Source organism: Chinchilla lanigera, unplaced genomic scaffold (genome assembly GCF_000276665.1).
Source record: "Chinchilla lanigera isolate Chin_1 unplaced genomic scaffold, ChiLan1.0 scaffold00048, whole genome shotgun sequence".
NCBI classification, from domain to species: Eukaryota; Metazoa; Chordata; class Mammalia; order Rodentia; family Chinchillidae; genus Chinchilla; species Chinchilla lanigera.
The window spans coordinates 11,489,932-11,502,104 of record NW_004955449.1 but is presented as its reverse complement, the minus strand read 5'-3'; the positions used below and the strand labels follow the sequence as shown (position 1 = coordinate 11,502,104).

The following is a 12,173-nucleotide window of genomic DNA, read 5'->3' as shown; positions in this document are numbered from 1 at the left end:
ACTTGGAAAGTGTCATCTTCCGCAGGGAGCTTGGTAACATGTTAGTCTGTGGAAGCCTAAGATACATACAGACTTGCCTAATTTTATTTGGCCAAGTTTATTCCAAACTTTTTGGTATTAGAAGTCCTTTTTCTAGCAGGCTTTTCTGAACTGATCAATTCTTATTGTCAGGCATTCTTTTTCACTTGAATTAAGTGAACAGTCTTATAAACACATTAGGCATTGAGAATATCTTACCAAGACTTTTATACTAAAATGCAGTTTATTTTTTGATGTGTATAAAATAATTAATGTAAGCATATAACTTTTATTAAGGTAAAGACTAAATAGTTTTATGATGAACATAATTGCAATATGGATATAGTTGGTAGTATGTGCTGGTTAACTCACATCCCAGTTTCTTTTGATGATGTAAATTATTAATAATGTACACTCTTAATGTATAAGTGCTTTTATTTATACAGTAAACATGTTTCCATGTCATTTTGAAAATTTTAAACATTCAAATAGCTCGCTGTAAAGTTTTATATAATACAAAATTCATTACATATATGATATTATGAGATGCTTCAGTTCAAACAATAGTGCATTAATTCACATATATCTAAAAGGCTGCCAAAGAACTAAATGTCATTGTGTTGCACTTCTAGTTTGAGTGGTGGCTTACATACTTTAAATTGCATCACGGGGAAGTCATTATTATGAGAATATTAATTTGGTCCACTTTAAATGTAATTTCAAGGACTGTGCTTACTTGATCCGCTTAAACATTCATCCAGGAAAAGAAAAAGTAACAAAGAATGTAGTGAATTTACATATTTATTTCCAGAAAAGAAAACATTTACCCTGGAAGAAAGTAGAATTTATTCTATTTTAAACTCTGTGCAATTCAAAAATAACAAAAATTCAATTTGAGATTATTTCTTTAATTAAAATACACAAATCAAGTTCACTTGTAATCTTATGACTTTACTAAACTGCACATTCAAATAAATACTCTTTAAAATGTGCTGTTCTTTGTCCTTTCATGTTTGAAAAATTCATAAATGATTTTTTGTCTTATTTTGTTATATCTTTTCTGGGGAAATTGGTAGGGATGAAGTTATAAAATCTGGTAAGTTAAGTCTCGAGTAAAATCCAAGACTTTTTTTCATATTCTTTCCCTTAATCTTTAAAATACAACCATGGATATTTTATTACTCTGAATCTTTTATTTATTTATTTATTTATTTATTTATTTATTTTTGGATTTTTTTCCGGTACTAGTAATCAAACTCACGACCCCATGCTTACCAGGAAGGCTCTGTGCCGTTGAGCTAAATCCCCAGCCCCTGAATCTTTCATTTAAAAATCTCATTTTTGTCTCAATTTAATCACTGAATAGTGAATTAATCACCTTCAAATCAATGCATTCTGCCCAGGTGTCATGTAATATTAGATGATACAAATAAAAATGTCTAGAACTCTTGTTGTTATTGATGAATGTAGACAAGGTTTTAAATGAATCCTTTTTAGATGCTTTATGGTAGAGTGACATTAAAACATTATATGCAAATATAAAATTTAAAATTTATTGTATTTTAGCTTACTTAGCATAAAACTACTTTCCAGCAGAACACTGAGAAAATTAGGAAAAATTTCTGTCTCACTATCAGTTCATTATCTAAATGCTAGAAAATCTGTACTTTTGTTTCCTGCCATATCTCTTTCTACTTGTTTTTAATCATTATTTTTCTGTCATGTAAAGAAAGGGTCTTATATATTTGATATTCCTTTTTTCCAAGTAGCTTGGTAATATGCTGTTTTGTGTTTTTATTTTTATTTTGCGAGCATTTAGAATTCAGATTGACCTCTATGCCTCTGAGTATATGATAAGTAGACATAGGCAATCACTGTGAATGACCATACAGTTAGAAAATGAATAGGATTTTCTTCTGTGCTAGGTATGTTTACAGGTGTGCCCTTTCTGTAACATCAAGAGATGGTGATAATTTGGAAAGACTATGGGTATGAAGAAGAACTGGGCTAGGTCATCATTTAGTAACTACTTCTCTGAAATATGTATGCCATGAGTGTTTAGTTTCTGATTCTGATATACTATTGGGTTTCCCTTCAGAATAAAAATATAAATATGTACAGGTACATACACACAATCCTTTGCATTCTAGTTGGCGATTATCTAATCATATTTTGTTTTGCTATGATTACTGAAGTTTCAAAGGGTATTCTGAACAGTGCTAGTGTGAGTGTTTTGGAAACATACAACTAAAGAACCATGTTCTTGTCAAAATTGTAGGTCACTTGAAAATGCTCTTAGGATTTACTAAACTTTTAAGTGCATGTTTAATTTTCCCCAGCTATCTAAATGCAGGACTCTCAAATTTTTTTCATTCCAAGAAATTTGTTTATTTGATGTATAATTTTAAAGTATTTGCATTTTTATACTTAGATTCTCATTTCTTCATCAAGCTCATTTATAAAAATGGTTGGAATATTTTCTGTTTTCTGTATTTGGTGTCTCTATTCATTTATCATACAGGGAAATGTTCTGTTGTGGCTTTTTAAATATTAAAAATAAAAATTTTAAATCAGCAAACAAATTAAACCATCCTTAGCTTAATATATACCTCATAAAGACCAGCAAATTTTACTTAAAAGGGGTTTTTTTGAAGACCTTTTGATTTTTTTTCTTAAATAATAGAGAAGCAAATAGTGGAGAAATTAAGAACATATGACACTTAAAAAAATATTATTTGTATACATTCATCTTCACTATGAAATATTTATTTTACACATAAGATAAGGCCTGTTTAGACATCAAAAAAATTAAGTAAACAATAATAAATGTTTTAGTCAATTACTACTGCGGTCTTGAGGGGCAGTAACTGAAGTACTTTTATATTTCTCTCATGTCAGAGATCATGCTTCTTACCACAAATCAGGCTTCCTAGTGGCATAATGGAACTCAGTAAAATGCAGCACTGTTAATTTTTTTTTTTTTTTTTTTGGTACCGAAAATCGAACTCAGGACCTTGTGCTTGCTGGGCAGGCGCTTGTGCACTATTACAATTACATGATTTTGTAAAATACATCAGCACCACCATGCCTATATCTAGTACTGTGCCTAGTAAAATGTTGGAAATAGTTGGCTTCTCTAGTAAAAGTAGCCTAGCTAACTAATGAGATTTACTTTCCTTTTCCCCAAAATAATTTCTTTTACAAATTCTTAAATTTTTCATGTATAAATAGACCATAAAGTATATGATTCGTTCTTAAATTATGTATATATACTATATTTTAATACAACTTGTACACTGTTAGCTACCAAAAATTTGCAACCATTTGTACATGAAATTTACATTTCACTTATTTACAGTTATCTGTATGTTATTGCAAAACTAGTTGTGCAAGTAGATTACACTGTCAATACCACATAACAATCTTTGAAGAAAATATTTGCTAAAAAATAAATATTTCTGCACAGAATATTTTAAAAGCATCATGATTTCATGCTACATTATGTGCATAAAGAGTACAAAGTAGTGTGTGTTTTGGTAGATCATTTCATTTAGTTTAAAGCATTCCAAAATACTACTTCACCAGATGTGAGTGAGCTTCTTTATATCAGAGGACTGACATTTTCAAGCAAGCACACACATTCCTTTTGGAAATACATTAGTCTTTAACTGGCAAACATTCTGATATAGTACATTTTCTCATCAAAATTATAAAGTGAAAATTTCAACTAAAAAGAGGTAACATGTCTTTAATTAAAATCAATAGATGCCTAGGCAATACAGGATTTCTCGATATTTTTACCTCATTTCTTTAACATTTGGAAGAATGGTGCCATATCATCTCAGAGCTGTTACAATTATGTGAGCACTTGAGGAGGCTGTCGGGGAGTTAGTTATAAGGTTACTGATTCTTGAATTTTACTTCTAAATAGGGATGATGTAAACGGTGTGGACTTTTCTTGCTCACAGTACGGAAAAAGTACAGTTGAAATGCTCACAGTTGTGACTATTTTCAATTAAAAAAAATCAAAATACACACAAAGGATATACAAAGAATGTAGGTCAACATAGGACTTTAAAATCATTTAACATTTTTCAAAATATAAATGGAAGCCACAGATAACACGAGTACAATTTAGAAATTCATCTCATTTTGGACACTAGCTTTTCAAGACCAGCAATATTAATATTGCCACTTTTCATAATAAAACTTTTATGAAACATTTTGATAATATTATTTAGAAGCTTGATTATGATTGATACAGCAATAAAATTGGTCCATTGATTATGATTCCATATATATTGCATGTCTATTGATGTTTAATTCTTATGTTCATAGTAATAACCTATTAGCTTTAAGTAACTTCTGGTTATCTGACCCTCCACTTAATATTCTATATGAATGTCTCATAATAATTTCTTCTCATACTATCAATTATTTATTCATGTCCTCTGTGAATTTTCTTCTCTGTATTGGACATTAAAACAAAGTGTATTTGTATCACAAAAGAATGAAATAAATTATTCTAATCTTGGCCACTGATCAATCATAATATCTAATACTTTATAAAGCATTTAAAATATGAACCTTTTAGTCTTTAAATGTTAATATCACTTCATTATAAGTAGGATGACAAGGAAATAGCTTTGTATGAGAAGACTTATAGAGAAGAGAGGAAGAAACTATTGCATACCTAGAAAACAATTGCATTGAGAATGTGTAATTTTGTGAATGCTGGGCAAAGGCAATATTTGACAAAGATCAGTATGGAAAAGCAGAGAAAGGTTCCTTAACGCTGACATTCTCTTATTCTGAGTAACTATTCTGAGTAACTAGATCTTTGGAAAGTGTGTGTGAATCATGTCATAGATTTTCATTCCAGAGTATAAGAAATGGAGCATTGAATAGGAGAATGAGCGATGGGAGTTTCTTAGATCTTTTATTTTATTTTATTTTATTTATTTTATTTTTTGGTACTGGGAATCGAGCTCATGACCTCAGTCTTGCCAGACCAGTGCTTAAGCCACTGAGCTATATCCCTGGCCTGTATTATTTTTTATTTTTTATTTTTTAATTTAATTTAATTTTTCTATTTTCTTTTTTTCGGGGGAGAGGGAGTTTCTTAGATCTTGAGTGGTGCTACTGGCCTACCAAACCTTATGTGAGTTTTACTGTACTCCAGAGTTCACAAAGCACTTCCCTATTATATTTGAAGGACCCTCAACACTTTCCTTCAAGATCTGTCAGATGAAACCTCCATTTTTACTGTTTTGGGCACCGAGGTTCACTGATGATTTGTCTCAAGAGTAAGTGGAGAAGGTAGTATTTTCACTCAGGCTGACCACCTTGCCTCATTTGTCTTTCCACTACTCTACATGAAAGCTTTGGCAGCTGAAGGTCTGTAAATTATATCTGTGCCACGACAGGGTGGGAATAGGTGCCTGGAAAGAGCCAGTTACAACTGTAAAATTCTATTCTTTGAGTGAAAATAGTTCATTTACTTTCAAAGTTGTACTTTGTAAATAGATCTTCAAATGTCCCTCCGGGAACTATACCACGAGTAAAGAGGAACTTCTGCAGTGTGTCAGCGTTTATAAAATACATTCTGATAGTACTGGGATGGAGTGTCACCTTTGTATACACAGCATTTAACGTCAGCTCAGAGGAGATTTCATTTTAACAATGAGATCTCTACTTTCATTATTATTATTCTACGTCGTACCACTTTAAAGCCATAAACCTAATACATAACAGCTAAATCCCTGACTTACCAATGAGTTCCATTTGTAAGTCAGATTTTGACACAAATACTCAATGTAAAGCATAAAAAACCCACAAAAATACAGTAAATCTGACTGCACTATACTACTATACACTATCACACTATACAGTAAGCACACAGCAGTGCAACTTTGACAATGTCCGCAGACATGGAAGCTATTTCCACAATTTGTTCACATCTATGAATGAATTCAAGGTCCACTTGTATTTGTGAAAGTTTGTTACTCAAATGTTCGTAAGTCGGGGACTACTATGCAAATTACCATAAATACAGATGAGAATACCTACACTTATGTTTTCTGATTCAAAACTTTAGTCTTGATAACAGTTACTCAACTGAAGACAGCACATTGTGCAGAAGCTAAACTGTGGAAATACATTTTGCGATTGTTTCAATGACACCTTCCAGAGTGAGAAACAATCTGACTTTTGTGAGCACCTACTGTGTGCTAGGAACTTCACTATATTTTATCTCGTTTCTTAAATCTTTTGTGAGGTGGATACTACTATCTCATCTTTATAGATCCAGGAAAACAGATTATGGGAGGTTACTTCATTCAGGGTCACACAGCAGATTAATGAAAGAGGTCTTGTGGGGATGAAGTTGATCTGACTGCAGAGCGCCTTTGCTCTTCCACCTTCTGACATCAAGTTTTTCTTGTATAGAAGGATCACGTGGGAGAGAGCTTGTTAAAAGATGTTTGCTGGGTCCCAACCCCAAAGCTTCTAATACAGTATATCCAGGGTGTTGGCTAAGAATATGTGTTTAGAAAAATTCGTAAGTGGTGATAGCACTGTTACTTTTAAGAACCACACTTTGAGGTTGATTGTTCTACCTTAAACTATCTTTCAAGTGCTGGGTAGAGCTCACACGATAGACAAAGCTGTTTTATTATAAAAAGTGATTAGAAACACTTCAATTTACTTATAATTTATACAATTTTTGATTTGTAAGAAATCTAAAAATTGATCTACTTTTGGAATTCTTCATGGATAAGCAAATTAAAGACTATTATATTAAATTATAAATTAGTGTGATAATTCATTTCTAATAACTAACCAATTCACTCAGTTCCCTTTCTTAAACCACAAAAAAACTTTCAGAGGAAGGATACTATTGTTAGTAATATTTATTATTTCAAATATGCTAATGAGATGCATTTTACCTTGAGCTAGTACTGTTCGATGGGGTTTTTAAAATGACATTTGTGCAAGAACGCTTTTCTTCTAGGAGTTTTGAAACAATTGCTGAAGATCAACCTTCATGAGAACCTTGTAAGCAAATCTGATACACACACGTACGAAGCCTGATTCTTCCTAGGCATGTAGTGCAGGTATAGAGCCCATGCCTAAAGCAAAACTACAGAAAATAATAAGTAAATCAAATCAAATTAAATAAAAACTCTGACTCCTAATTATACTACAACCTGACTTAGTTTCCATATGTCCTGACAGTAAGAGTAGGAAAGTTTAGCTCTAAAGACCAACACATTAAAATGGACTTAACACATTATGCAGAGTCAAGTCTGCCACCTCCTCCTCTCCTACATTTGTTGAATTAGTGATTATTAAATGAAAACCCCTGTGAAACACTCCTTCAGCGTTTTCTCATTCTTCATTTTCTTATCAACTAAAGTATAGGACCACCCCTGGGTACCATAATCAGTCTAAATCTCAGCTCTCTGTTTGGCAATTAATAGCAGCAGGAAAGCCTCCAAACTGCACAAATTTTAAGTTTTAGATGGCATTTGATTTAGGGCAGGGGACCAGACAACACTATTTTTAGGTGGAAAGCAAAGGGGTTACACTAGTGCTGATGATGACCTTGAAGGAAAGTAGTTGCTATGCTCTTACTTTGAGTGGCTGCAACAGTGAGATCTGGCCTTCAGCAGGGTCCCAAGATGGAGGTGTCTGACTGCTTTCTTTACCTGCTGGAAAGGGTGATGGTGGTTTTAGTCATTAGAGTTTTGGCTGGGCAAGGGGATGTATTTTATGCAACAAGATAATTGCTTTGGTCATCTACAAATCAGTGTAATTATTGAATCTTCTGACGTTTATGCCAGATTAACCGTATCTATCTTGCTCAGGATCTTTTAAAGCTCATATTCAGCAGGAAAGGACCTTCCTAATCTGAGACTTAAGATTTTAATATCAAGCAATCATTTTATGTCAAGGAACAACAATAACAAAAGGTTTGTGCTCTGCTAGAATTTAACTGAGTTGGATGCTTATATACTGTTCCACATCTTTCCCTTTCTGCATGCTGTTTTTAGAAAGAATGGCTTTATGTAGAAGGCTGAATTTTATGCATGTCATACCAAATGTTGCAGCTGAAGCATTCATTAATCAAACAATCAGATCTTAATTCCTCACCTGCCAAATTCTCTCTCCTTACAAATGGACAGTCTCTGGTGAATTCATTCTGAATGTGCGTGGAGCTCGGGCAGACAATCCTTATGAAATTTGTTGCAGCTGCAAAAATGTGCTCTGATATGGAAATAAAATTCTTCAATGGACCTCAGATTTAAAGTTAGCCATTTATGTGACTCTCTGCACTTCTAACATCTGTGGTTGAACGAAGGACTGCAAGTGGTTGTTACTTCTTCAGTGGATATATGCATAATGCCAAATGGTTAGGGAAGTCAGTTTTAATTATTATAGCTTCACTGAACTGACCATTTTATTCTCCATATTTGATGACTTTTTAAGAAAAATTAGAGATGAGAACATGCTCATGCCTACTGATTACCTCCTATGTAGGTTTTATTGTACCAGAAATCGAACTCAGGGCCTTGTGCTTGCCAGGCAGGTGCTTGTGCCACTGAACTATATCCTCAGCCCCTAACCTCCTATGTAGGTTAACAATTTCTTTGACTATTTAAAAATACACTAAGAGCAATTTAAGGTCACTTTAATTACATTTTAAATAGTGCAATTGTTTTTGTTTTTTATAAATTTAAATAAATTGCTTGTATTTGATGGTGATTAACACATTACTGTCATTGATAGCGTTAAATCAATAGATTGTATTTTTATCATGTAGAGATGGAAATTAACCTATATGATAATGTGGAGGTATAATATTTCATTAAAGCTATAGATGAGAGAATTAGTAAAGAATCAAGAAACTTTCAATGACAATGACATTCAAAAATTTTGTTCAGAAATGATATAATAAATCTGTAATAATTTAAAAATTAGACTTGAAAATAAAATTTCTTAAGTAGAACATGACATCAGAATTGTTAACCTTTCATGTCTTTCTGTACACTTATTTTTCCCCCCAAACCAAATAGTTGAAGATATTTAAATGTATTCTAATATTCTAGAGCCAATATATATCCAGTCTTGTCCATATATAATAGAATTTGATTTGATTTTCAATCAGTAAAAGTATCTGGATAACCAAACAAAGTTGCAATTTTACTCCTGGTGTGTTCGTTTTCTGTCTGGGCTGGTAAATACATATTGCCTTCCCACACCTGGAATTAGACAGCTGGAGTACAGCATATACTTAATGAAAGATGGTTTGCCATGCAAATCCACTGAAATTACACATTCATTGAAAACTTTATTTGTCTCTATTTTAATCAAATTCAAGTTTGCTCTAAAATATGGAGAGAAAGGAAGCTATGGATATCAGTATGTGCATGTTACATTTTAGTAATTGTTTAAGAGCGCTCCCCTCACACACAAAAAAACAAAATTAGAGAATATTGTGTTTTAGCCTTTGAGGAAATGTGCCTGTCTAAAAATTTTTAGATGGGCTGTGAGCACAATTAGAGACAAGATTTAAATGACATTTTTTACTTTTGTTAATGGTGGTCTGTATTCATGTTGAAGGAAACCAAAGGATCTCTCCCCAATACGTGAAGGATTGTTTAGCTGAGAACAATAAAATTGCAGTGAAGCTTCCAGCCTTCTCAGTCTGTTTGCCTAAAAGCAGGACAAAGATTCACAAAGACAATAGGTCTTTCTATATTCCTCCCACTTTCCTGCCTAAAGACAGGATGTAAATTCTCCTTAGGAACAGATTGCTTTTCAGATGAGACACTGCAGGCCTAGAGAAATCTGGGAGCAGACCTTATGCCTTCCCACAGTTTTCCCACATTTGGAAGCCTGGACTGCTTTGTTCTTTGTCCTGTCACTTTTCTAAAATGTATTGCTCTTTGTTGAAAGTCTTACATAAGCTGAGATACCAAGCCACCGCCTTGGGTTACTTCGGAACTGAGGTTTCTCTCCTGTGAGGTGCACTGCCCTCATTAACCAACAGATTGTATTTCACTTGGTCTTGTCATGAAGAGATTTTCCTTGTACAGATTTTAAGGACTAAAGGCAACTTGTATTTCCCTTCAGTATGTTTGGAGATGGTTTCCTTTACTGTCTGAGATAAATCTGAGACTCTGCATTTTTCTCAGTGTGGGGAAATGAATGTAACTGACTATAAAGATTTCAACACAGAAGAGTATCTGTTCTCACGAGTAAGTTCCCTTCATCCCTGTTGGACTTCCACAAACTGAGGATCATTTGAGTTGCATCTATGAATAGTTTTATCCCTTGGTTCCTATTTGCTTGGAAGGCATCTTCATAGCAATGTACCTGTTCAATAAAAGCAATGAATAGGACTCTCCATGCAAGAGAAATTGGAGCTTCCTGACATGCATATGATTAGAAAATAAAAAACAAAAAATAAGGTGCCTAGAGATGCTGGCAGTTTTAACATTTGGAACCAAAAATTCCTATGTATATTTACATCCTAACTGCTCAGTTTTACCTTACAAGCTTCAATTTAGGAAAATATACAGTACTTTTGCATATAATGGTAACTTGTGAGCCCCTGAGTCGAGTAGAGAGAATTTAAATACAAAAAGGAAAACAGCCATTAAAAGCACTTACATTGTATGTGGAATAAATAGTACAAAATAATTATTTCCCTGGAAGACCAGGATCAGAAACATGCCTATGAAGACTCAAGATTCCTACGGTGCTTAGGGAAGAATCTGGCAAGGAAGGATGCCTAATTGGATGAAAGTAAGTTTTTCTTTGTCGCAGGTGAAGCTCTAAAGAGACATCACTGTCTTGTTTTAAAAGTGAAGTCAAGTTGTCTTCTGAAGCTGTGTTCAGATGCACCCCACTTGAGAGGGATTCTTTGGATTTAAGTTTAGATTTTTCAAGGTCTAGAAATTCAGGACACTGACAGAAAGAAAAAAAGAAAACACTTTTTGTAATTCATACCAACAGTCATCTAAAATCACATTCATAAAATCCAAATTTATTTTCTATCTCAATTAACCTGATTTGATTAGTGTTGTTAACCAACATTTTCCTAAAAAGATTGAAACATTGGAGGCTCAGTCATCAGGTTAGACAATCCTAGAACAATTTCAAGAATTTTAAGTTTAAAGTCAGATTAAGATCAGGTTTTGAAAAATATTGTTTTACTTTGAGTTTTCCAAATGAATTTTATTTCAACGTTCATGACAAAAGCTGGGGCAGGAAATGTCACGTGATGACTAGTTGAACATGAGAAAGATGACAAAAAAGAAAGAGGTAAAATTTCCAATTTCATCAGATAACACATTAAAGTCCATTGAAAACAAACAACAATGTGCTTGGTTTTACATGTTTTAACCTCTTGGTGACCCTCCTGCCTCAGCATCCTGAGTGCTGGGGTAACAGGCATGTGTCACCATGCCTGGCTACTAAATCCTCAGTGACATCATCATTCTTAGGTTGCATTTGCTTATGCTATTTAGTTAATCAAAACTAATTTCCAAAATAGAGTTCCAAGGCAGACCTTTTGTATTGACATAATTTAAAGAGGTATTTTCTTGTCAAAGCAAGATAAAGGACACTTTGCATTGCTCCTTCTACCACGCCTATCATTTGGGTTGAAAACAAAATTAGAAATCTCTGGTAATGAGTGGAGCACAGAGGAATTACTAACCCGATTGCATTTGAACCGCGGGTATAATCTAGCCCACTGCTACTTCTCTTTCCTTCCTGAAACCTGCTCACCTTGTCTCTCTTCATTGGATCAAATTGTAGATTTTTCTTTCATGCACTTTTTGGATCTAAGACTGTTCATGAACTTTCAAATCTCTAAAACGTTAATTTGGGGCTGGGGATTTAGCTCAGCGGCAAAAGCGCCTGCCTGGCAAGTGCAAGGTAGTGAGTTCAGTTCCCGGTACCGGAGAAAAACCAAAAAATAAAAAAAATAATAAAATAAAATGAAACGTTAATTTACCCAGGATGATTCTTGAAATAAATATTTTTCTTAAAAAAATGCTTGCTAGTGTTTAAAATTATTCATGTAGGTCCATTATTCTCAAACTTTCAAGGAACATAATGCAGATTAAAGGGCTCATTATCAA

General features: G+C 33.4%; 1 protein-coding gene across 1 annotated transcript in view; it reads right to left on the bottom strand.

Moving 5' to 3' along the window:
- Window positions 1-6,911: 6,911 nt before the first annotated feature.
- Kcnh7 (potassium channel, voltage gated eag related subfamily H, member 7) overlaps window positions 6,912-12,173 on the bottom strand; it is a 442,427-nt gene continuing 437,165 nt past the window's right edge. Inside the window, exon 16 of the mRNA XM_013518746.1 lies at window positions 6,912-10,992. Coding sequence (XP_013374200.1) covers window positions 10,726-10,992 — 267 coding nt within the window. The 3' untranslated portion in view covers window positions 6,912-10,725. The remainder of the gene's footprint in view (window positions 10,993-12,173) is intronic.